This window comes from Lissotriton vulgaris, chromosome 1_2 (assembly GCF_964263255.1).
Source record: "Lissotriton vulgaris chromosome 1_2, aLisVul1.2, whole genome shotgun sequence".
Taxonomy (NCBI): domain Eukaryota; kingdom Metazoa; phylum Chordata; class Amphibia; order Caudata; family Salamandridae; genus Lissotriton; species Lissotriton vulgaris.
This window is the reverse complement of record NC_141686.1, coordinates 344,882,970-344,910,726: the sequence shown is the minus strand read 5'-3', so window position 1 is coordinate 344,910,726 and position 27,757 is coordinate 344,882,970. Positions and strand designations below refer to the sequence as shown.

The 27,757-nt window shown below is 48.1% G+C and overlaps 1 protein-coding gene across 1 annotated transcript in view; it reads right to left on the bottom strand.

The window, feature by feature from the left end:
* Positions 1–27,757, bottom strand: part of LOC147736738 (alpha-tectorin-like) — a 457,896-nt gene that overhangs the window by 399,713 nt on the left and 30,426 nt on the right. Inside the window, exons 3-4 of the mRNA XM_086952687.1 lie at positions 25,165–25,356; positions 3,339–3,466 (exon numbers count right to left, since the gene is read on the bottom strand). Of these exons, the coding sequence (XP_086808813.1) occupies positions 3,339–3,466; positions 25,165–25,356 (320 nt within the window). The remainder of the gene's footprint in view (positions 1–3,338; positions 3,467–25,164; positions 25,357–27,757) is intronic.

Sequence of the window (27,757 nt, the reverse complement as noted above, 5' to 3'; positions counted from 1 at the left end):
TCTTGGCATCATAAGTCTCCAAGAGACCAATCAGAAACGGAATGGTAGGGTTTGCACCCTGCTTAATCTTTCGAGACGTACAGATCTGTTGCATCTCATGAAATCTAAGCGCAGCATATCTGGAGGTGACCTGTGGAAGGTCGACTGACACGAGGGGAGACTCAGAGTTTCCGCCTTTGTCCGACATGCTGTTTCTAGTGTGGTGTAAGTGATGCACCTACCTACACTATGGGTTTACCTACTGATCCCTTGCTAAGAGTTGTAGCCAAGGTGTGCTAAGCCTTGAAGAGCTACAACAGCTGGTTCAGTAGAACTCAGAGTATTCTAAGCTAAGTTATATGTACTTGGAGTACTTATGCGATCTTTCACAAGATGTTCTCAGGATACGCGTGGTAAAACAACAGCAAGCTCAAATCCCAACCGCTGCTCACCAATGTGAGAAGTTGGCCCGATATGCAGCGTTCGCTATTCTAGCGACCGCTATGTATCGTTCCAACGACCCTTATGGCGATTGGTTGTAAGTCAACCTTAGACCAGCTATCCTAGTAGCGTGGATACGAGCAGTCTTCGGGCTAAACTCTAGAGGGCGTGTTAAGCCAGCTGTTATACCATCACATACCCCTTGAACCCCAAGTGAAAGGACACCACACAAGTGTTATGAAAATAAACAGAATATTTATTAAGAATCACAACAGCCCTGGACTCTTTATGAGGACAGGGTACTAAGCACAAACCAAAACTCTTAGGAAAATACTTCAAGTGCACAATTTAAACAAGTGTCCGAGGACACGGGAAGTTTAGTGGTCTCGGGCGGACCCGATAAGGCAAGTCGGAAGCGAGGGACTCGGGACCCTAGAGTAAGGAGGCTATGCAGGCACCGAAATGCCGAAGTTACCTAGCCACGAGGGCTGCGGCTGCACAAGCCTTACAGGCGTCGGGGTCTTCGCTGACGAGGCAGGAGCCGGAAGAAAAGGAGTTGCTGGCCGGCGACCAGTGCTGAATAGTTCGTAGAGATCCAAGCCTGGATCAGAGATCGTTGATACCTGAAAGCAGAGGGGACCAAGTTCGTACTACTAGCCAGTAGTCAGAGGGTACCAGGAAGGCACCGGTTGGCCGTCACCTCGACTGGGTGAGTGGGCGACGCTGGGCTCTGCAGTCTCACGGACCAGGAGGCGTTGTCGGCGACCAGGATGGAGGTGCGAGCTGTCCCACGGAGGTTGATGCTGTCGGCGTCGCTGGGCCCAGGATTGGGGCAACAAGCCTTGGCAGATTTCAGGGCCACGGTGTGGGCCTAAAATGGCGTCTTGAGTGGACCAGGAGGGTCAAGGGTGCTTCTCTCAAAGATGGAAGCAAAGGCCAGTCTGGAGCAACCAGACCAGCAGCGTTGGTTGTCGGGTGTCGTCAAAGAAGGGCACAAGCCAGCGGCTAGTGACCAGACAACGTGCTGAGCAGCGAGCAGAAGGGCCCCACGCAGTTCGTGGAGATGCTGGGAGACTGCACTTCGGTGCTGGAGCTGCTCAGGGTCGGGGCTTCTCGGACCCCAGAGCACTCACCAGAGAATTGCTTCGATGGTCGTGCTGATTAAGAAAGCGTGCAGGTTTTGATGATGGCCGGTCCCTCGAGGTCTCGTCGCACCCACAGATCACAGCTGAGCTGATGACGTGGGTAGAGGTCAGAGGTGCCAGGGAAGCCGGTTCTCGTCGAGCTGGGCTGTCGGATTCCTTGAGGAAGGACTTGCAGCAAACCGCAGAGTTCTTAGATGGTGCCCGCTGGTGCAGGGTGACTACTCCTTAGCCACAAGGGAGAAATCTTGAGAAGAGTCTCGAAGTCCTTTCGTAGAAAGTATTCTTGATTCAAAGATGATCTAATTTGGAAGGGTCCCCGCTCCGGCCTTTATCCTAAAGAAAGGGGTGGGTACATGACTAGGTCCTGCCCTAAGGGTGGGACCAGGAAGGGGGGTAGTTACACCCCTCTCCCCTGCCGGACTGTCCCCAGGTCAGGGGCTGGCACCCCTGGAACTGGTTCTGACCGGCAGATGCGTAGTGAGCACCGGGGTGCCACTCCGCAGTCACCTTCTCGCAAAGCCCTACCTACCCAGAATACACAAACCCTGTCTGGGACGGTGCGAACACCGCCCTTGACAGGAAACCCTTTGTCCAAGCTCTCCTCGCTTGGAAGGACTCCCAGCAGCAGGAGGTCAGACTCGTGTCTGTGGTGGCAGCGTCCATTTTGTGGAGCTGAGGCTTTAGTTAACTTTAACCGGGGTTCACAGTTACATACATGTCGTGTCCTTCTAGAAGGGCGGAATGCTAACCTCGTCGCCAGAATTGGTGAGGGGGTAGCATCCCGATTCGTATGACACCTTACTCGACATGTCTGGATAACGCAATACCGAAGTTACCGATATGGCAGGCGTTATCATGGAACAGCCATTGGGTCTTGGTTCCGCCAGCTGCAACCGGGCTCGGCTCGGGCCAGAACCCAATTCACACGAGTCCAAGCACTCTGCCTTCAGGATTGTCAAGGCCTGCCATAGGAGTGTCTGATAGGAACTCGGGTGTCCATTGTGTGGTTAGATATAGGGCTACTATACCTAAAGCAACGAGCGGGTACGCTGCGTTGCCCCAGCTGTTGTGCAGCCAGTTGTGTCAGATTTAGATGGCCATCCAGGGGTGGCATAATACATGCTTCAGCCCCTGGTAGGCCCTGGGTACACCGATGCCCTGAGTTACAGGGTCTGACAGGGTGGCCCAGTTCCAATTGGGTAATGCACCTAAGGTACACGCATCAATTTAGAGAGAGAACAGCTAGGCGGTGGGTCTGATTAGCAGGCCCGCAGCCCGAGAAAGTCGTAAACCAGTGAAACAAAAGCAAAAAGTCCGGGCGATCATAGGATTGCAGACCCTACTCTCCTACACATACTTACTTACATACATAGACACATAAATACACACACATATGTCCTTATTGTTTCTTTTGACCTAACATGTAACTATGTAGCTCTGCTCTTATACCTATGTAACCTTTGTAATGATGTAACCTGCAACTATGGTCTGATACTCATGTAAAGCGCTCTGATACCTCCGGGTCTTGCCAGCGCTACATAAAACCTTTAAAATTAAAATAAAATACATACTTACATTATACAAATATAAACATATACATACACGCATACGCATACGTACACACATACATCTAGGGAAGTTCATATAACTCATCAGTCCATGCAATGTTTTCTCACATGGTAATGTTCCATGTCTAACAGTAGGATGGATGGACACAGAAGAGACGTCACTAGCACATATCATCACAACCCGGCAGATGTGAACATGACTCACATAGAGAGAGTGGTAGGTCACTCCATAGAGGGTAAACTGTCCGGAGATGGGAATAGGGCCGAAGCTGTCGTCGTCCACATGAGGCATCATCGAGTCGAGGGACCGTCCGAAGGGATACAGAACACGACCTGTTCGAAGCAGAGGCAGAAAAGAGAGAGTTTAGATACATTTGAACTGCAGAATCGGAGCTGCTGTGGATATGAAATGCCTCCCTAAGAGGGACATGAGGTATTAGGGGGTTCTACTGCTGCTGCTGGACACAGACTGCTCTGTCTACACACAGTCGGAGCACACAGGTACCATCCTGACCAGACTGGAGGGGGGTCGCCATTGGATGTTACGTGCGATCAAACTGGACCTTGAAAAGGAAGATCCTTCACTGGATTGTGGCCTCATGTGTGGAGACTGTGTCCATTAACGAGCACGTGCTGTAATCAAACTCATTGTTGGACCTTTCAAACAGAAAGAAGCTCGACCAGCACACCCTTGTTTTCATGTGTCAGTCCAACATTAGTATGTGTCGATTAACACTGCAAAAGCAAACATGCACTGATTGGTACATATGAAAGCTACAGCGGTCAATCCAATCATGACTTCATGTCCAACAGAAAATCCAAACCCAGTAAATGTCGTAGATTCCCCTCTTTATTGTTTTTAAAAGAATTCCCAGCACATGATGGGGCCAATATGCGTTTCGTCTGTTCTCATGAGCGCGCATCAATGATCGATGGAAGAAACCTCCAGTCAAGCCGGATGTGGAATGACCGACTACACCTGCAAATCCAACAAGCATTTGCAATGCAATAGGTCTCGCAGTTGTTAGACTTGAGCCATTGGCATTGTGAATGGCGCTGCCTTTTATTTATGTGTTATTTAACGTTTTAAAAACCAACACATAAATAAAAGGCAGTGCCATTTACAATGCCAATGGCTCAAACTCTCACAACTGCGAGACCTATTGCATTGCAAATGCTTGTTGTTGGAGCTACCCGGAAACCGAATGAATCAGTTTGGATGTTTCAAACTACCAATGTAAGTGCCTTAAATGGACAGGTGCTGTCGGAACTTCTGCACTTCTTGTAACTTGCAAGGGAGAATGCCTCTCTCAGCACTGCAGCAATGCATTTGAAGGGACCGTACCGGTAAGTACCGGCAAGTACCGATGCTTACCCGGTATAGTACCGGCAAGTACCGATGCTTACCCGGTATCGTACCGGCGAGTACCGATGCTTACCCGGTATCGTACCGGCGAGTACCGATGCTTACCCGGTATCGTACCGGCAAGTACCGATGCTTACCCGGTATCGTACCGGCGAGTACCGATGCTTACCCGGTATCGTACCAGCAAGTACCGATGCTTACTCGGTATCGTACCGGCGAGTACCGATGCTTACCCGGTATCGTACCGGCGAGTACCGATGCTTACCCGGTATAGTACCGGCGAGTACCGATGCTTACCCTAGCAAGCATTGAACATTGTAACCAATGGCGTGCAACAGCTGCCGAACGGGTTGCTTTAAAAAGCACGTTATGCCTCGGTGCCTACAACGAACGAACTTACATTCGTTACAAGCGAACTTCAACTAATGTAGGGTGCAGACATTCACTGATTGCCCTGTGGAGCTGCCTGGGTGTGAACAGTGAGACATAACGTGAGTTGGTAGAAGTGGAGAAGCGTCCTAAGACACCACTTTATTACAAACTTTCCTTGGTACAAACAGAATAGATTTTACTGCTTCCACCTCGCGACTGACCAGTGCTTTTCATTCACAATTCTGAACCTGTAATTGCTGTTATCAAAATATACATCTGTTTTTCTTAATAACAAAACTGGGTTTTGCTGCCCCATCTGACTGTAACAGGTATATAAAAAAAAGTTATAAATATTTACACTTCAATTCTCACCTTCTTTTAGACACTAACATGGAACCCAAGGAATAAGGCAACACTGGCAGAGATGCTGGTGAGGGGGCATCATTGTCACAACTGCCAACATGATCCGGAGGTACCGGTTGAGTAAACCGATGTTCAACAGCCATCAATAAAGAGAACCCGCCTAACGTCAAGGAGAGCGTCTCCTTGAACTTTCAAAAAACAATTCCATTTATTTGCAACTAAACAGGTTGTTATATTCTTGTTCATTACCTTTCCTTTAAGTCTACTGCTGTGGTCGCATGCCAGTGCATGAGACATGTTTATCTTTGAGAATGTTCTCAATTCTAGAGCTGGTTAGCTAGTGCTGTTGACTGTTGAAGCTCAGTACAGGCTGAACTAAGATATTGATGGATGTCATTCGTGCTGCTAATAATCCTCGGAGGCCAGAGAACACAGCAGCATCCAGGAGCAAAACGTTTCAATGTCCCTGGGAACTCTTTTTACCAATAGTGGATGCCAGTGGTAATTGGGCTCGTAAACAGAAATGCCTCTTTGTTTTTAGCGAGTGCCTGTATTTTTTCTGCTTTGATAATATCAGGGTCTGGAGTCCTGGCAGACCTGGGAGGTGGGGAGCGGGGCAAGAGGGGGAGGAGGGGGGTGGCTCTTAACTGTGCCTGGCACGGGTAGGGCTCCACGGATGGCGGGGGAATGGGCTCATCATCTTTCACATTCCTGGTTTGCAGCATGCCCTGCTCCGGTCACCGCTATTAGGGAAAGGGAGACCCCGGCAGGCCAGATCTCGACCTTACTGTCCACCCGCACCCCGCCCCAGGTAGTACCTGGAGTGGGGGCAAAACACACACCACGAGGAGCTTCTTCGTTCTCCGGGCACTCGATCCGCGATGCAATGCCCGAGGGTGGCACCAGGCAGTCCTTCCGGCGCGGCCTCGCTGCCTTGCTGGCAATACTACCCTTGTCCCTGACTCGGGGCCGCAGCAATGACGGTGGGGCAACTTGAATCAGCTGATCTGCTCGGGTCAGTGGCGCTGATCTTGAGGGCAATCCTCCCTGAGCCGGCAACGCACACAGGGTGGCATAGGTGATTCAAAGTGCGCTCCGCTGGGCCGGCAGCGGTGACTCCGTGTTACGCGCCCGCGCTGCAGAGGCGCGCACGGGACAGAGCATCTAAGGAATATCGCCACACTAAACTGGCCACCAAGCTCTTCGGGGAAGCCAATGCTGAACTTGCAAAATGGAAGTAATCCGTACAAATTGTCCAGCGCTCACCTTTTACCATGTGGTTAGATTCCTACAGAATTGGGAATTTAGGATATTGGGGCGGGCTGTGGCGTTAGCCCCGTCACATCTTTGCTGAGTTCTGGTGTGCGCTCGGGTTACTTCTGTGGGCTTCCAGTCAAGGGCACCTGAATCTTCTTAATATACCCCGGTACGCTTAGTATGTTGCCTGTGTCCGGTGCAGTTGGTCTGTGAACGCGGCTGTGCCTAGGTTTGTTTGCAGTAGTGCCTCGATGCGTGCGTGCGTGTGTATGCAGTTTCTCTGGATGTGTGCATATGTGTTTGTGTGATTTGGTTTGAGACAAATCTTTGGATCTGTGAATGCTAGTTGGATCTTGATAAAAAAAGAGGTGGCAGATGTTCGTATAAGTAGACCGCCTAAGAGGATTTATTCAGCGTTTTTTACCGTTGGAAAACGTCGTAGCATCTGGGCACCCCTTCAAAAGACCATATGGCCAGCCTCATCTGTGCCCTCTTCACTTCATGGTGTCGCGACGCCCCACGTCATTCAGTTTCACGCAAGTTCCCATGAACAAATTCCACATCGAGATACGCACGCGTAAAAATGCGCACTATTTCGGGGTCCGACAAGTTTGTGCCTATTCCGGGGTCGAAAACATGTCATACCTGGTAACTGGGGGTTAAGAGGCGGTGTTGCTGTGGGAGGATAGTGTGCCCAGGTGCCCAGTCATCGTCAGTGCGGTCCACACCCCAGGGCAAGCAGTAGGCAGATTAATGTTTTATTTACAGCGTTATCTCCGTGTTTCAGCCCTATTAAACCAACTCTGTGTTTTTAAGCAGCGGTTTTACTGGCAGCGCACATTTAAACAGGAGGTTAGAAGGACAAACGCGTCAGGCGGCACACTATGCTAACTGCAGCCAGCATTATCAGCGCCGCGTGCCTCGTGAACAGCACCGCGCGCCCCTCTGCAGACTCCCCCTGCATTCCAGAAAGGCGCGCGGCGCGATCCGGTCTGCAATGCATGCTGTGGAGACAAGACCTGGCCGCGCGCACAACGTTATCCTATGGGGAAATGCTGCACGCGGCCAGGTCTTGTCTCCCTTCGTCGGTCTCAGACTGCTGAGACGCCGACTATAGTTCTCGCTGTGAGAACGCGCTTTCAGCGCGTTCATCGTAGGCGAGACCTAAAAACTGGGTATCCACTGAGCGCGTTTCTTAATACTTTAGTTAACGGGCATCTGAAGTAACCTGTATGGTGCCGCACTGTAGTGAACCTATAAAGAAAATGAGGAGCCAAACTTGAACTTACCTGCTGCATTCCGGGGAGCACTTTGTGTCACCTGCTGACTCCGGGGGGCACCTGGCCTGGTCATCGCAAGGCAGGCACGAGACGCCTGTGTTTCACCATCATTGCCCGCCCGCCTACCCTGAAACTACAACCCCCAGCATCCTGTGCGGTGCGCACGCCGGTACTCCGTTTTGATTTTGATTTTATTTTTATATTTTCGTAACACTTCCTTAACTTGTACTGGTCTAACGATGAGTAAGGACAATTTTGTTAAAGGTAGGTCTGTGGCAGGGACCTTAGACACCTTCTTACTGAGGGCAGAATCTGTCCTCATCATGAAATCCAGTTCACAGAGTGAAGACTGTATCCTGAACCACCCCCTCCTCAGAGTAGACTGTCTTTGACCCCACACTTATGGCATCAAAAATAGTACCCAATAATGAGACTCCCCCATTATTAATTAGTACCCCAGCAACAACTGTGACAGATCTAGTTTGTGCAATATAATCTTGTTGATCTTACGTATTGCCTCTCAGCAGCCGCCTTCTATTTGGGTGGTTCATTTAAAACACACAGGGGTCATTTAGAGATTGACAGAGTGGGTGAAACACCCTAAACTCTGCCAAGCTTGTGGCTTCCACATCTTATCCAGAGGGAGGGAACTGCCCTAGCTCAGTAAACATACTTTATTTGAGGAGACTCATCACTAAGTCGCCTCCAGGTCACAGCGAGGGTCGCCGCACCATGCTTGGGGCAGGAGAAGCAGATTTCCATTCTGGACTCATGGTCCTCCCACATCATTTAGAGCTGTGAAACCACAAGGGTTTCCATTGTTTCTACTGGTGCAGTCCACCAGCAGAGAGCTGGACCACTGACCCGGTCAGTGTGACTGCTCTCCCCCCATTCAGCTCAAACACTAAGTGCTGCCCTGAGAGACATGTGCTCTCCGTTCAGCGGTAGGTTTGAGGCCCTTCTCCTTCTGCAGAGTCCTGCCTGCACCAAATCCTTCATCTGAACCACTTTTTCTGTGCCCTCTTTTCTCTTTTTTGCTACCTATTTTTCCTCTACCTTTTTTTCTTTTAGCACCCTCTTTCTCTTTTTGCTCCTTTTTTCTCTTTTCTGCTCTCCTTTTTTCCTGCGCTCCCTACTGCTCCCACCCCTCTGGCTCTTCCCTCCAGAGTATCCTTCCCGCTCCCGCCTCCCAGCTGACCGCCCTCCCCTGACCCCTACTTAATGGGGGATGCTGTGTGACCGCTCACAGTGGGTGCTTCGCAGGCACACCAAAGGCGTGCCAAAGGCAAACCCATCTGCACCCGTCCGTGACCCAATAGTGATCAGTGCCAGGAACCCTGAACCTCAAACCCACCTCCACTACAACTCCAGCACCCTCCGTACTTTCAAACCCAGATGCAGAAACAACTGCCAGCTTTCTGTGCCGAGCAACACCCAAGACCCGATCTCCTGCCAATACTGCCGCTGCACCTTCACCCACCTCGGGACTGCAGCAGCAGCACCCAGCCTACCGGATGTCAACATACAAACCACTGAACTGCATCCTCCTCAACATGTGCTCCCTACACACGCATGCTATAGAAATCTGTGACCTCCTCAACACTCACACGTCCAACGTCACCTTCCTCACAGAAACCTGGACCAATGCCAACTCTGCGCCCGACACCGTAACCGTCATTCCCGATGGACACAAGATCCTGAGAAAAGACCAACCCACCCACCCAGGAGGAGGCATCGCCATCGTCCACAAAAGCCCCCGCCGCAAAACAACCACAGACCTGAACGACCCTACGACCCACATGGAACATCTACACTTCCAGATCCAGACCAACCCTAATAGGACTCTCTGCGGAACCCTCATCTACAGGCCGCCTGGCCCCCATGCTCCTTTCACCGACACCATCGCCGACCTCATCGCTCCACATGCCCTAGCCTCCACAGACTACATACTACTCGGAGACCTAAACTTCCACCTGGACAACAGCGACCACCCCAAAACCACCGCCCTACTAGAGAACGTCACCAACATAAGAATGCAGCAACTCATCACTGCCCTCACACACACAGCAGTACAAACACTTGACCCGTCTTCGCAGAAGGAAACAGAGTCTCCTACAGCCACACCACAGAACTCATCTGGACAGATCACTGCTGCATCCACTTCAGAAAACCAACCGTACACCAACACGCCCACTGCCACCAACCCTGTAGAAGCTGGAACAAAGTCGCTGAGAGCCAGCTCACCTCTGCCCTCACCAGCACCCCATCACCTAAGACGCCAATACTACAGCACGCAACCTCCACCATCGGATTACAAACTGCGCCAACACCCTCACCCCCCCAAGAATACCACTGGGCTACACATTAAAAAATTAAGCTGGTTCACCCCTGCACTTCAAGAATCTAATCGCTCCTGCCGACATCCGGAAAAGACATGGAGGAACAACAAAACCCCAAAAACATGAACCACCTTCAGAGCAGCCACCACAGCACATCACCACCGCATCAAAGCCACAAAAAAAACTTCCTCCAAGACAGAATCCTCACAAACACCCACAACTCCAAAGAACTCTTCTCCATCATTAACGAATTTGCTAAACCCGGCAGAAAACAGACGTACCACCCTCCCAAGACCTCTGCAACTGGCTCAGCACCTTTTTCCACCTCAAGATTAGGACGCTCTACGACAACTTTGACAACCAACCTCTGCACTACCCCAGCTCCCACCCCCTACGACGCCATACAACAGACCCTGCTCCCTTTGACCCCACTCATGACAGAAGACACCTTAAAGACCATGAAGAGCATCCACTCCCGAGCACCTTCAGACCCATGCCCACCCCACATCTTCCACAAAGCTACCACGGCCATCGCACCCAAGTTACGCTGGATGATCAACCGCGCCCTCGAAACCACCACATTCCCAGACGACTGGAAACACGCCAAAATAAACCTCTCCTGAAGAAACCGTCTGCATACCCGAGGGACCTCAAGCACTTCAGGCCCATCTCCCTGCTTCCATTCACAGCTAAGGCCATCGAAAAGGCTGTCAACACCCAGCAAGCAAATTACATTGAAGCCAATAACGTCCTGGACCTCTCCCAATCCAAATTCTGCAGCAGCCACAGAACAGAGACTGCCCTACTCGCCGCCACTGACGACATCTGCTCCCTCCTTGACCAAGGTCAAGCGGCAGCCTCATCCTCCTGGACCTCTCGGTGGGCTATGACACCGTCTCCCACCACACAATAGCTTTGCGGCACGGTAGCATAATGGCCCTGGCGCAGTATGATGGCTTCGCCGATGCTTGTGCCTTTTTGGGCAGTACACGGAGGGGTGATGCTAAGTTGTCTGTGCCTTCATTAGGTGCACAGAGCCGCCTGGCCAAAGGGGGCCATGTTTGTCATTGGTTAGTTGTTCATTGAGCAGGGCGCCAGCCTATATGTGGGCTGGGAGTTATTTTTGGTATTTTCCTTCTTCACTTCGCCTCGGAGATTCCAGGGTTTTATACTAGTTGCTCTTTATCTGCGTTTCTCTTTTTGGATTATGGATTGGCCTCCATGGCCTCCATGCGGCTCGTGGGGTTTTAGTCATTTTAGTATAGATCGGGTGAGGTATGAGTTGGTGTTAGGAGTATTTGGTGATACGAATGCACTTACGTGATTGTTTTTTTGTTGTCATTTTGGCTGTCAGTGAGGGTCATTTTGCTGCTCCCGTATTTTTGATTTAAGGTGAGAGTTTGCTGCATATCACTTAGCGAACAGAACATGTTAGGTGTTATATATATTTGTTAAGGCTGTTTAGCGGTTTCCTTGCATCATGTTGCATTATTCATTTTCAGCTCCTTCTCCCTGAAAGAAGCGCTGTGAAGCCTGAAGTGCACTGGAGTGGTACTTTTCTGCCGATAAAGAGGCAATATTTTTATCGCTCTATTCTCAGGCTGTCGCAGACCAAAAAAAGTGGCTCTAACTGCAACTAGGGGCAGTTTTTTCAGACCAGAAAATATCTGGTCTTAAAATGGAGGTACTATTGGGGCCTTTTTTCTGCATGTTTTGTTCCTGGGACAGGACTGCGCGCCATCAATAAGATGGAGCGCACTCCTGGGCCACACTCAAGAAAAGTGTTTCATCGCTGCAAGACAGCGTTGCAACACTTTTCACTATCCCCTTCTTGCAACACCATGGATGCGCTGTATTCACTGGACAGCGCTCCATGATGCAAGTAATGACTGATATGTCTGGAATCCTGACGTATCTGTCTGCGCTAAAGTCACGCATTGCTGCAGTTGTGTCACAACCATGACACAACTCCAACAATGCATGGGGCCTGCCTATCCCTGAGGCACTGCGTCACCCTCACGCCTGCCATTAAGAAGGTGGAAGGTACTGTCACAGTGCCGTTCATGAGCAGTGCCCGAATGTTGGTGCTGTTGGAGAACCATTGGTGGCGGAGGAACTAGCAATTATTTTCATGTATGCCATGCACATAATCGATATTTTATAATTAGCATGATGTATCTAATTGTTACCTTATATGTACGTAAACATTAGCATAAAACCATCTGTCATATTTTAGAACTCCATATTGGACCACTCCCCTTGTTTTACATTTTCTTAGCCTGACCGGCGCCATTTTGTGGCCTTGCTGGAAGCCTTACACTAACAGACCGCTCTCATCCCTTTCCCTCTGTCAGCGTTCTCCTGAGAAATAACCCAACTGTTGCAGAATTGCTGCTTCAGCTCGTTAGGCCTGTCAAGGTTGTAGGTAGCAGAGGAAGGCCCGATAAGCACATTCCAGGAGGGAGCAGGGTGGGCTCTGCCGGAGCCGGCAGAAGGGAGTCACCCATTCGACCTTGCTAAACTGAGATGAGCTAAACCAAGAGTTCTTTGTGTGCCTTATATGGTCTCTTCCTTTTTGCACCAACCTGTACCAGCTTGTATTTTTCCATGTTGGGCCATGATTTCACAAATGCAACTGTATATATGTGATGTCCTGACAGTGTAAATGTAAATGTAAATGTCAAGGTATTTGTAGAGCGCACTGTGACCAAGCGGTTTCCTGGCGCTATTACTCATACCGCTGTGGAACCCCTCCTGGCTTTCCCTGTGAAGTGTCCACTCCTGGGCACTCCCAGGGTGAAGCCAGGCATCCACAGCGCTGTTGGGGCCGGTGTGGAGGCTAAGCAAGCTATTGCCCAGAGTTGCAGCGTGGGGCCCATGATTAGAATAGGCACCGAGGCGAGAAATCAGGTCCGAGGAATTATGAGCCCAAGACCCGCCGAGGCGGGAATTGAACCCTGGTCCCGGACTAGACCTCTGCATCAGGGTCTGTCGCTCTAACCATTGAGCCACACTCCTCCAGCTGTGCCAGCAGTCTTCTTGGCGGACCTCGTGGGGTTAGGTCGCAAGGAGCTCCTCTGGCAGAGTTTGTCTGTTCTGATAAATGCTTGGACCTTCTACACTGCCAACTGACTGATCATTGGTAATGGGAATGGGATTGCTTATGGAAATAACTATAATTGGGGGTTTGTAAATAATTTTCGGTAGTTCACAGCGGTGTCATCCACTTCCACCCACCACGTTATCGCAGCCCTGCAGGGGAAGGCTGGGGGTTAGCGAGGGTTTTCCTGAGCGATGATAGGGGTTTTCTGCTTCGTGCGTATCGATTGCGAATGGAAAGGGGTGAAAAACAGCATCTGCTGCAATGCAACAAACCAGACAGCAGCGAAAATACCGGGCTCTAGAATGTGCCCACATCAGCCACCGCAGCTCTCTGTGATCGGTTTGATAATAACACCAAAAAACCCTCATGGTGGTTTCACTTACTCGGAGGCCGATTTGTCATATGGGTTGGAGGGTGTTCTGCAGCCATAAGAAATATCATCTTACCTAACTGGGGGAGCTGCAACAGCCCCAAGGGGAGGAAGGTGAAGTGTGTGAGCATAGACTGAGGGCGTAGATGGGTCACGATACATCATGCATAAAAAGATGTAAGGCCGGCCACATACTTTGTATGCCGTACCGTAAACAGCAAGGCCTGTCTTCTTGCTGCTACCATCTCACAACTTGTTGGGCCAATTGATAAATTCCATTTCCAATTAACGGAACCGCACCCTGTTAACCTAACATAATTCCTGGAGAGACCAGTTCCATGTTCTATTCGTGAGCCCCAGAAACCCAGTCACCTGGGGGTTCGGGGACACTTTTTTCTTCACATTCAATGGTTCTATACACAACTCTGATCTGTGACTACTTTACTGCTGGCTCGAGTCCCTTTCTACACTGCGCCCCCTTTAATCGTGGAGTAATGCAGAGCGGAAACATATAGAACAGCCAGCAGCTTAGATCTGGCAAATAAAATGTCAGAAAACACCTGCCATGAACCTACTGGAAAGCAGAGGGTAAGGCAGGTGACCAGGTGTGGTGGCGGCCTGGCAGGGCTGGAGGCAGCATCGCCTGCGTTTGTCCATATTAGGTTTTACGTAACGCACGATGGGCTATACGAAGCCCCTCATTAACCAGAAGCGCTAATAGCGCCCACACCCAGTGCATTCACTCCCACCGCACCTTCATTGCATTCGCCTTTCAACCCGGTAAATATGAAAAAGAGACCATGATGCAGGGACTGCGGGCGATAAATGAACCCGTGCACTTCTCACAGCACGGGGCGGGTGGTCCTCCTGCACGCAGAGCTAAAACGAGGAATAAATAGTCAGGATTTTTTTTTCTTCTAAGAAAACCTAAATATCGCAGCGCGGCATCTCCTTGGTGACCGGCGGCTCCTCGCCTCATCGTGGCCGCTGCTGGGAGTCCGAGCTACCAGGCGGCCGTCTTTAAGCAGTTCGACGACGTCAGGCGAGTTAAAGACAAGTAGTTACCCAGAAACAAGAGAATTTTTGGTGTGTGCCAATCTAATGAAAGCGTGTATTCTCTTAAGTGAACTTTAGACACGTAGCTGTTTTTTTTTATTGCTAGTATTCAGACCTGTCCGCGCTGCATCCCCCCATCCCCCTGAGCCTGTCTGTCTTTGCCCCTCTTAAACCGTGTCTCTTCTTCCACCGTCCACCTACTTGTTTCTCTCCTTTAGTTTGTGCCCCCTCATCGGTCTCTCTCGCGCTCTAGTCTCCTCATGTAACATACCAGGGGGCATATTATCAAGGTGGTTTATCTCCGCTTTTTTGGCTTTAAAAGCCAAGAAAGCGGAGATAAAATTATCTCCCTATTACCTAGCTGTCGCTAACACCAGTTAGCGACAGCTAGTAGGAGATAGCGACCATCCTGGGCCCCACTTTGCATGTCAGTGATATTTATCACTAATGATATGCAAAGTGGGCGTGCCAAGATGTCAGCGACTGAAAACAGTCGCTAACATCGCTATCTCCTATTACCAACTTTTGGAGATATTCGCGCTAAGCGCGAATATCTCCAAAAGCTAACACCTGCCCTGAGCAGTTCTTAGCCATGTTATCCAATGAGAGGTGGATAACATGGCTAAGAGCATTAGCTCGGTAATGCATGAATATCGCTGACTTTTCAGCGATATTCATGCATTGCGGCGATTTTTACCGCATTTGCGATAAACCTTGGTAATACCAAGGTTTATTTGCGGTAAACATCGCCGCAGCTCAGCGGTAAATTTTTGTCTCTAACCAAGCAATAGCGATAATTATCGCTATTGCTTGGTAATATGCCCCCAGGTTCTGCGGTGATGCGCTCTGACACCTGTGGGTAAAGTCCGCGCTATATAGAAATGCATTCAATAAAATAAAATAATGTATCCCCTCCTCGCTTTCCATCTCTCCGCCCCTTTGTGGTCTGTCCGACCACTCTACTGTGTCCTTCGTTGTCTCTCTTTCTCACTGACTCTACTGATATCCCTCACCCAATCTGTGCCCCCTCATCTCGGCGTCTCCTTCGCCCTCCCCCACTCACCCTCTCTTCCCACCCTCGCCCTCTCTTCCCACCCTCGCCCTCTCTCTAATTTTACTTTTAACTTCTCTCTGACCCCTCGTCTCCTCTTCCCGTGCCCCTCGTGCTTGTCTGCCTCGCCGCTCCTCTCCAGGCGCTCATGTCTCCCTCGACTCCTCCTTTCTACCATCCTCCCTCTTTCCCTCTGTTTCCCGTCATCTTTTCTCGCACGCATCTCTCTAACCACCCCCTCCCCCTCATCTTCCCAGATGTGTCTCCCCCTCCCATGTCTCTTTCTGTTGTCCTCTGTCTCACTCAGCCCTTCTCTCATCCTTCCTGTTTTGCGCGCCCTCCATTTTGTTATGCCCCTCTTTCCCTTATGCCACCTCTCATCTCCGTTATGCCTGCACGTGAGGATACTGACAGCATCAACACGCACCCTCGGTCTCTTTCCAGCTCGGATTCATGCACAGCGGGGATGGGTGCAATGCCAGCGTCTCCGCTACTTGCAAACGCTGCAGGCTGCATTCCAGTCCATCGTTTTTCGCCCACTATGTCACTCGACAGACACCAGCACGTGCACAGCAGCTTTGGAGCTGCCCCGTCCAGCCCCAGCGGATGGGAGACAAGCCACTGCTGACCATTCCAACCCATATCTGCCCGGCCAGGGGGTGGAGCCCGAGTTCTGTGGCAAGAGGGCCGGTGCTTAATTGGTTTCCGGTGCTGAGAGATAAGCAAAATGGCAGTTTATGAATACAGTATGCATTCAAAATTACTAATACCTGCCTCCCCAGACTATGTTTTAGCTATGGGGACTTGGAATAAAGAGCACTTGCTACCCAACATATGCACTCATGTCAAATAGAACCTCTGGTAAAACGTACACCATCATGAAGTTACCTATTGGAGTTTTTGGTCGGGAGGGGGAACATGCCTTTATGCATTGGGGTGTAGAGGAATGACTTGGCAAACTGGATGACTAGCTTAGTATAAGACACTGAGTGGTTTAAGGTTTACATGACTCTACCGCCCTCACTCTACCGCCCTCACTCTATCGCCCTCACTCTACCACTCTACCGCCCTCACTCTACCACTCTACCGCCCTCATGCCCTCACTCTACCTCCCTCACTCTGCCGCTCTCACTCTACCACTCTACCGCCCCCACTCTACCACCCTCACTCTACCACTCTACCGCCCTCACTCTACCTCCCTGACTCTACCACTCTACCGCCTTCACTCTATCGCCCTCACTCTACCACTCTACCGCCCTCACTCTACCGCCCTCACTCTACCACTCTACCGCCCTCACTCTACCTCCCTGACTCTACCACTCTACCGCCTTCACTCTATCGCCCTCACTCTACCACTCTACCGCCCTCACTCTACCGCCCTCACTTTACCACTTTACCACCCTCATGCTACCGCCCTCACTCTACCGCCCTCACTCTACCGCCCTCACTCTACCACTTTACCACCCTCATGCTACCGCCCTCCCTCTACCGCCCTCACTCTACCGCCCTCACTCTACTGCCCTCACTCTACCACTCTACCGCCCTCACTCTACCACTCTACCTCCCTCACGCTACCGCCCTCACTTTATCGTCCTCACTCTACCGCCCTCACTCTACCGCCCTCACTCTACTGCCCTCACTCTACCGCCCTCACTCTACCGCCCTCACTCTACTGCCCTCACTCTACTGCCCTCACTCTACTGCCCTCACTCTACCACTCTACCGCCCTCACTCTACTGCCCTCGCTCTACCGCCCTCTATACCATTCTACTGCCCTCACTCTACCTCCCTCACTCTACCACTCTACCGCCCTCACTCTACCACTCTACCGCCCTCACTCTACCGCCCACACTCTAACACTCTACTGCCCTCATTCCCTCACTCTACTGCCCTCACTCTACCACTCTACTGCCCTCAGGCCCTCACTCTACCGCCCTCACTCTACCACTCTACTGCCCTCACTCTTCCACTCTACCGCCCTCATGCCCTCACTCTACCGCCCTCACTCTACCACTCTTCCGCCCTCATGCCCTCACTCTACCACTCTACTGCCCTCACTCTACCAACCTCACGCCCTCACTCTACTGCCCACACTCTACCACTCTACAGCCCTCACTATACCACTCTTCCGCCTTCACTCTACCGCCCTCACTCTATCTAGCTATCGCTCTCCCTCCCTCACTCTATCTATCTATCGCCCTCACGCTATCTATCGCCCTCACGCTATCTATCGCCCTCACTCTATCTATCTATCGTTCGCCCTCACTCTATCTATCTATCTTTCGCCTTCACACTATCTATCTTTCGCCCTCCCTCTAGCTATCTATCGCCCTCCCTCTAGCTATCTATCGCCCTCACTCTATCTATCGCCCTCCCTCTAGCTATCTTTTGCCATCCCTCTAGCTATCTATCGCCCTCACTCTATCTATCGCACCACCACTGCATCACTCAGGGGTACCACAACATCACTATGCGCTACCACAGCATCACTGAACGCCACGGAATCACTCGCCGCCACCACAACATCACTCAGTGCCACCACAGCATCAATCTGTGCAAGCATTCAACAATAACTGGTTCAAATATTTTCTCTCAATGTTTCAAGCTTTATTACAAATGTCACAAAAAGATGATAATATTTCACTTCTGTTCTTTGATTTTAGTCACAATAAAATACACTGAACATAAGCTTCACAAAAGTTATTTGCAAAAGTTTAAGCTATTGCCATCATAAATTACAATAACTTATTTAAGTATTAATTATTTAAAAAAATTAAAAGCCATTGTTATTTGTAATATCAATACATCTAAGTCACGTAAATACAAAACATGTTGCATTACAAATGCTATAGGTGTCACATTTGCAAAAGATAAAAGTATTGGCATTGTAAATGACAAAGCTATTAATTTAGCTATTTTAAAACCAACATATGAATAAAATATTTGTCATTTACAAGACCAATAGCTCAAACTTTCCTAATGCGAGACCTATTGCATTGCAAATGCTTGTTATCTTAAGGTAATATGAAGCTTGTTCATCCAGCGTTCCTGCTGAACTTTGTGTCTTCTTAATGTCTTATTGTGACACCACCTTTGGAGCAAGCAGAGTGTGTCATCTTTCCCACTGATTTGCGGTGACACACACACCTGATGTACTTATTACATATTTATTAAGCTCCGCACGTCATTACTGGGTACCATTGTTTGCAGATTTTGGATCGGGCCTATGTTCTTATTTCTTTTATCCTTATGCATGCCTAACGTATGCCTTATTTTATGCTTCTAATGCACTTTTTCTGTCATGACGATATACTGACTTGCATATTTCTATTTTCTACAATTTAGTGCTTGATTGTCTTGCTGCTTCCCTTTACGTGGTTGTGGGTTCCTGCCGAATACCACTGCTTCTAGTGCACATTTCATAGAGTGAATGGGTTTTAAAAAAAATAAATATTTGCTGTTTTTATGTTGATCTTTTTCCTTACACTTCTTTCACATGTCAGGGTTGAGGTAGGATGTTCTACGTTGCTTTGTGCTGGTACTTTCTAAAATGTTCCTGTTTCATGCTTGATATGCTTTATACTTATGTTAGTCAGAGGTATTGATGTAAGTGATGACTGGTGTGTTAGTGTGTTGATGATTCCCACTATTAAGTGGTTTTGGGTTGGTGATGATTTTTTACCACCCATTGCGGGCCGGACACGCATTACGTTTTCTTTTCCTGGTTTAAGAGTGCATTGTACACGTGTTCTGTGTGGACCGTATATTCCACACTTCACAACCCAATCTTCGGTTTGGGTGGAGTTTCTGCTTGGTATATTCATGTTCCGTGTGGAGTGCCCTTGCACACATCACAACCCACATTTTTTGTTTGGGTGGAGTGTATGCTTGCTTTTCCTCTAAAAGTTAATTCTCTGTTATCTAGGGTGTTTTTCCTGTTGCACCTTTTTTCTTGACCCTTCCTACCTCTTGTTGGCGTGGCCTGCCTGCTTGTTTGGTGTTTGGGGTTCTGTTGGAGTCTTGCTGGCGTGGTATTTCGTGGTATCCCGACAGACCACGCACGGAACCTAGGCGTCATCCTGGATTCTTCACTCTCAATGAACAGACAAGTCAGCGCCGTATCCTCTTCCTGCTTCAACATTCTTCGCATGCTCAGAAAAACATTTCGCTGGATCCCCTCCGATACAAGGAAAACAGTCACCCACGCTCTGGTCACGAGCCGACTGGACTACGGAAACACCCTCTACGCGGGTACCACCGCAAAACTCCAGAAGAAACTCCAACGAATCCAAAACGCCTCAGCCAGGCTCATATTAGACATCCCACGCAACGAACACATCTCTGGTCACCTTAAAGACCTCCACTGGCTACCCGTCAATAAGAGGATCACTTTCTGACTGCTTACCCACGCACACAAATCACTCTACGACATCGGACCAGATTGCCTCAACTCACGACTGTCCTTCTACACCCCCTCCCACCAACTACGTTCTTCCAGCCAAGCCCTCGCCACTGTACCTCGCATCAACAAGACCACCATGGGAGGCAGATCCTTCTCATACCTGGCTGCTAAAACATGGAACTCACTCCCCGCTTACCTTCGCCTTACCCAGAACCACCTAGCGTTCAGAAAGCAACTTAAAACGTGGATATTTGACAAGTAATCCCCCTCCCCTTCCTTAGCGCCTTGAAACCCTCTGGGTATGTAGTGCGCTATACAAATTCCATGACTTGACTGACTTGACTTGACTTGACTTGACTGTATTGTTGTGTTGCTTTGGCTTGGTTTTAAGTGAGAGTGGATTTTGTTTTTTGAATGAGAAAGGGAGAAGTGGTGGAATGCGGATTCTTTTACTTCTTCCAAACATTTATCGTTCTGCTATTTTGGTTTACATGTATTTTTCATTCTACAAGTATTGATCTTGCCCCTCTCTTGCATGTATTTATTATTGCCATCTTGTACATGCATGAATGAATGAATGAATATTACATGTATAAAGCGCTAACAGCCCAAGGGCATTAACGCGCGGCAGAGGACTAACGTACAACGGAATAAGATGCTCACACTAAAGTCTGTGTAAAGAGCCAGGTTTTCAGGGCCTTGCGGGAAAGAGAGTGTGACACAAGACCCGATAAACAATCAGGAAGAGAGTTCCACAGCCGAGCAGCGGCCGTGGGAAAGGCTTCGCCGCCCCATCTCAGCTTTTTATACCTGGGGTCTACCAGAAACTTCTTGCTGGCAGACCTAAGCTGCTTGGTTGGGACATAGCGTTGAAGCATCGATTTAATGGCCTCAGGGCCTAGGCCATAATAGGCATTATGGGTCAGGCAAAGAGTCTTGAAGAGGATTCTTCGATTCAGAGGTTCCCAGTGCAAGGAGATGAGGGAAGCTGACACTGAGGGGCACTTAGGCAAATGCATCCCCAACCTTGCTGCCGCATTCTGCACTAACTGCAACCGTCACACAAAACCCTTCTTAATGCTCAAATAGAGGGCATTACAATAATCAAGTCTGGACATTATCAAGGCATTCCCTACCTGCTTTCGTGATGAAAGTGACAGGAACTGTGAGACTTTCCTGAGAAGCCTGATTATTCCAAAACAGGTGGACACTCTTCTGCTAATCGGTAGGTTCATGGACAACGATGTGTCCACTATACCCCACAGATTTGTCCCATGGGGTACAGGGGAAGGGCAGCTGCCCAGAGTATCATTAGACCATATGTCTTGTTGGTTTGCCAAAGATCAAGATTTCAGTTTTGTCCCCATTCAGTTTGAGATAGTTTTCAAGATCCGGGATGAGACGGCATGCATGCCATTTTGGAGATGTGCGGCTGATTCACTAATGGTGTTGGTAATGGACGCCATCATTTGCATGTTGTCAGCATAGGACAGCACCTCAAATCCGAAAGATCTACGACCCTGCTAGTGGGGCAACATAGATATTAAAAAGTGTAGAGCTCAGGGAGGAGCCCTGGGGAGCCACACATATGAGAGGGTTGGAAGCAGAGTAGAATTGGCCCATTTTCATGATCTGTGCCCGCTCACTAAGAAAAGAGGAAAGGAGTATCTGTGTTATTGTAATTCCTCTGTTGTTGATTTTATTGGTATTAAGCAAGGGCGATGTGGTGTACCTGCTGCTCAGCCTGTGTGTCTGTGGAGTCGAATGTTGCTATGATTTCTTTTGCTATTTTCTTTCTGGAAAGCACTCTTTAAGTAGCAAAAGCACAAAAAACTTGCATAATACAGCCCAGCCCCCTACGAGGCTGCGCCGCGTTGCGAGACAGAAAGGGAGCAGGAGAGCAATATAACTTCAGAGATATGGCACTCTCCTCCCCTTTCCCTTGCGCCGGCGCTGATTTGAGCTGCCCTGCGCCATGCACACACCTTAGCGCCCCAGCCCTGGGGTGTGCGCATGAGTGTAGCATAAGCTTTGCAAAAAAAAAAAAAAACACATAATAAAAAAACATAGTTAAAATTATAAGAAAATGTTTAAAATGATTAGTAATACATAAAATATAAAAATGAATTAAACATATATATGTATACAATATAACATATATACGTATTTAATAATATTTATCAATATTTATTTTAATAAGGTATACATTGTTAAAAAACATTAAAAGTAGAACTACATATAAAAATATGTATATATACACATACATCAATAATATAAATCAAAAACAAGAAATCTATATATTTCAAATGAAAATATGAAAAAAAGTAAAATCTTTTAAAAATTATTATTATTATTATTAGTCGAATTTGTAATGCGCATAGCACTATTAACATAATGTATTAATAATTAATTGTTCAATTATTAAAATTAATAGACAATTTAAAAACAATTAATAATAAAATAATTCACAAAATTAACAATATAAAACAACTTAAACAAATGTTATATTAAAATTTAAAACAATTATTGAAATTAAATTACTTCCCAGCCTACTGCCCTATCAACACACAACCTGCTCTTAAAAAAATGACACAAATAACATAATTAATAATTAATTAACAATGATTAGTAACCAATAAATACATATTTAACAATATCTTATTTACCACAATTAACTATATTCCAATACATAACTATTAAATAAATAAAAATATAAATATAGTATTTATTATTAAATTACTTGCCAACCTACTCCCCTATAAACCCACAACCCACTCCTATAAAAATAGTACAATTTACTTATTTACCAATAAGTTATTAATAATTAACAAACAATTATTAACTAATTAATAATGAATTCGTTTCCACAATTAACAATATACAATTATAAATACTTAAATATTTATTAATAAAAATATTATTTATTTATTTATTAATAAAAATGATTAATTTATTATAATCAAATTACTTCCAACCCCATTCCTCTAGAAACCAAACACCCGCTCCCAAAAAATAACATAATTAATATATTTATATGAATTATTAATAATTATCAACCAATTAATAACCAATTCATAATACATGCATCGCCACAATTTTAATATAAAATATTAAATATATCAATATGAATCAATAAACATATTAATTAATTAATTATAATTAAATGACTTCCCATTCTATTCCCCTATAAACCCACAACCCGCTACGCAACTAACATGCAAAATTTACTTTAAAATAATGTAATAAGGTCTAAAAATGCTCAAATATTCAAAAATATAGAATATATAAAAATACATATAAAAATAAATAACACTAATATAAACATCAATATTATTAACAATGATATTTTTACAAAAGATATTACTGTCTTCAATTTTAAACAACTCAATATTTCTTACCTTCCTGTCGATATTGTGGTCCACGATATTTTCCTATCGATATTCTTGTACCTCGATATTTAAAACTCGATATAATTGTAGTTAGAAAATAAAAACTTGATATTATGTCTGTTCACCAGAGCAGAGGTTCTACACCACATGGAAGATGTGGGAAGGTTTGGGCTCAATTTAATATAGTGAAGGGATCTGATCGCAGTCACCGATGACATACGAGCGCTGCTCGACAACGGAGAAACAGCGGCCCTCATCCTCCTCGACCTCTCCGCGGCCTTCGACACTGTCTTCCATCGTACCCTAGTACAACGCCTCAGCAACGTCGGAGTCCAGGAGAAGGCACTGGAGTGGATCATCTCCTTCCTCGCCGGAAGAACACAGAAAGTCCGCCTCCCCCCGTTCAGATCTGAAGCCACCAAAGTCATTTGCGGCGTCCCTCAAGGCTCCTCGCTCAGTCCAACCCTCTTCAACATCTACATGAGCCCCCTCGCAGACATCGCACGCCAGCACAACCTCAACATCATCTCCTATGCCGACGACACCCAGCTGATCCTCTCCCTTACCAACGACCCCGCCACCGCCAGAGCCAACCTTCATGAGGGGATGAAAGAGGTAGCCGAATGGATGAAGAACAGCCGCCTGAAACTGAACTCAGATAAGACGGAAGTCCTCATCCTGGGATCCTCACCCGCCGCCTGGGACGACTCCTGGTGGCCCCCCGCCCAAGGCAGCGCACCCAAACCAACAGACCACGCAGGCAACCTGGGCTTCATCCTTGACTCCTCCCTCTCCATGACCAGACAAGTCAACGCCGTCTCCTCGTCGTGCTTCAACATCCTGCGCATGCTACGTAAGATCTTCCGGTGGATCCCCACCGAAACCAGGAAGACGGTCACCCAGGCCCTCGTCACCAGCCGTCTGGACTACGGCAACACCCTCTACGCCGGAACCACCGCCAAACTCCAGAAGAGACTCCAGCGGATCCAGAACGCCTCAGCATGACTCATCCTGGACATCCCCCGTCGCAGCCACATCTCCGGACACCTGAGATATCTGCATTGGCTCCCGATCAACAAGAGAATCACCTTCCGTCTCCTCACCCACGCACACAAAGCCCTACACAGCCAAGGCCCAGGATACCTCAACAGCCGCCTCAACTTCTACGCTCCCAAACGCCAGCTTCGGTCGACCAGCCACGCCCTCACTGCCGTCCCCCGCATCCGTAGAGCCACCACAGGGGGACGGTCCTTCTCCTACCTCACCGCCAAGACATGGAACTCCCTCCCCACCCACCTCCGCCTGACCCAGGAGGACCACCTCGCCTTCAGGAAGCAACTCAAGACCTGGTTGTTCGAGCAGTAGCTGACCCCCCCCCACCCCCCCCCAGCGCCTTGAGACCCTCTGGGTAAGTAGTGTGCTATATAAATACGATGATTGATTGATTGATTGAAGGGAGGCCAAAATCTAATCCTTGTATGTTTTTTTTAATAAACAATAGTTTACTCTTTTCACTTAAAATCTGTTGCAACAAGTATTTAATTAATTGTTTCACATAATTCTAATTTTATAAAGTGCAAAACCAAACTGATATCACCAGCAGAAACTGAGTTGTTTGACTTTATAGGACATATCGATTGTGAAACAGACTCACATTGCCAGTCACACAAGAGTGCACCCTACCTGTTAGTATTTGTGAGTGGGTGGAAGTTGTGGTAGTAGCTGTGGCTGTTGTTGGTGTCGTTGTCGCTGTGTGCGCGGCAGAAGCGGGTCCCACTGTCGTGACTGGTGACTGTGTTGCGGTTGTAGACCCCTCTGTTGCCACCACTGGGGGTTCTGTTAGGGTTGTAGGTTCCAGTGAGGAGGCTTCAGTTGCTATGGAGAGAAGGAACATGGAAGAGGATGGTGAGTACATGCTGCCCCGAGTAGGACACGTGTGCAGTCACATGAACAGAGTTTGATCTCAAGTCTGATTTACCACCAGTGTTCTGCCATGATTGCCCTAAACCTTCCCAGAACCAACAGCTCTTCCATTGTGCAGGAAAATGGTGTTTCCACATCTGGAATCAGCCTGAGCCACATCCAATGTAAACACAATGAAGTGAATACAATAATGACATTCTTTGTTTTTCTACAGACCATGAAAGGAATGAGCGCTTTACATTTCACAAAGATTTCACAGGTTTAGGCACAGCAAGGGGCTTCTGTACAAGGAAGTGGCAGAGCGTGTCGTTACCCTCCCTGGCTTAACTCCTCACTCCGCCACTTCAGAAACGCAGTGCTGCACCCCCTTTACAAGGATATGGAACAGCCTTGCGTTTCCAAGCGATTTACAGAAAGAAGCCTAGACTCAGGGGGCCGCACCTTAAGCTGTGGGGTGTAATCCAAACGAGAGGTGCTCAGATCAAGGGAAACCGCATCCTGGGTCCCAGCAAGCGGGCATGATCCACACACTTATACCCCAAGAAGAGCAGCACTCACGATCTATTATTTTTTTCTTAGGAGTGATGTCTATTTTGGGCAAAACAAATATAATTACAACACTGGACTCAAGGCAGAACCTGGGAATAATGAGTCTGCAGAGACAGTGCCTGGAAAGGATAAGTCTGCAGGGACAGTGCCTGGGAATAAGGACTCTGCAGGGACAGTACTTTCACAGGATTTGCGTAGTAGTGTTCTCCTACTGGAGAAACGTCAGCACATGTGATTTCCTGTTGGATATTGACACAGACGCCGTTGGGGAAAGACTGGTGATTGTATTGCGCATGTTGGTCTAATATGACTGTGTATGGAGTAGGAAAGGACAATTTGCAAACGTCGGAACTGTGAAGAGCGACTCATCTGGTGTGGCTTCGTTCAAACAATATACGGAGTCGGGATAATATTATTGGTTGTATCCGCTGCCTATTCGAATAACTATTTAGGGGACCCCACCAGGCAGACCAAGGTTGCGTATATAGCATATGTTTTGGCGAGGGGAGGATATATTGACTCTCGTGTTTTCCAGACTGCAGTTACCTACTGGTCATTTCTTCTTCTGCTTATAATATTAAACTTTGAAGAGGCAGCATATTACACCGCTTCGATGTGATCACACCAGTGAGGTTCACGCATTGCTGATGGCGATATATGATGGTTACAGCTCAACTATACTCAGCTATTATTTCCACTGTGCCAGACTTTAGAAAAAGGGGACTTCAATTTTCTACCTTGAAAAAGTCTCATTTCGAGACGAAACACGTGTTGGCAAGTCGTGCTGGGAAGTTCTTTTATAAAATAAATTTGGAATAAAGATTATGAAGACTGCTTCGTGCCTTGGATCCTTGTGTTTGACAAATTGCTTCCATTGATATGGACACTGTTTTTCTGTGCTGAATGGGTGATATTTATACACCTACATGTATTTTATAGTTGTTGACTGTGAGGAGGACCCCCCCTGTTCATAACACCCCAGATAGCCCCAAGGAAACGCTGTGGGCACCTTACCAATATGAGGTCCCTGAAGGTGGAGCGATCTCGCTAACTCGCAACTCTGCCCTCCTCCCACAGCCTTCACAGTGTTACCCGGAAGCACAACAATCGAGGATAGGCGGAGTCGACGTCTTGGCCAACCAATCGAATGACTCCAGAATAACTTGTTCACCGGTAGAAAAGCAGGGAGGGAGCTCATTGGTGTCGTCGACGGAGATACACCCGGAAGAGGACACCGACCAGACGCTGAAGCTGTTGAAGGAAGACGCCGACATCAGAGAAGACGCCGACCCTGGGGAAGATGAAGAGACCTGGATAGAAGAGTGGTGGAGCCCGGAGGACGTACGAGCCGCCACGACTCAGGAGAGTTGTGGCTCCTAGTGGTATGTGACGGGACAAGGGCTTAGGGAAGGGGTGGGGTGTTGTTAGAAAAGGGAAGGGCGGGTGTTGTGTTGAATTTCCGCCCCTGATACTCCACTACCCCTTTGCCTCACTCCTAATACTTGACACGCCCGCAGTCCTAATCCTTGACACACCCACAATACCAATCCTTGATACGCCTCATTAGTAGTACAGTGTCTCTGACTTGTGAATCTGACCCAGACTTGTAAACCCTTTGCCCTTTTCTTTTAACCTTGGACGGCTGTCCAACAGGCCGTTTTCACATAGTCCAACCCTCCCTCACTACCCTGGTTACGGTGATGGTGATCCTAAGTAGAAAGTACAGTTCCTTAAGCCACTCTCTTTCTGTTTGAGGTACTCCTGGAACCGGGGGACTCCCAGAAACCCGTAATAGGTTTCCGAT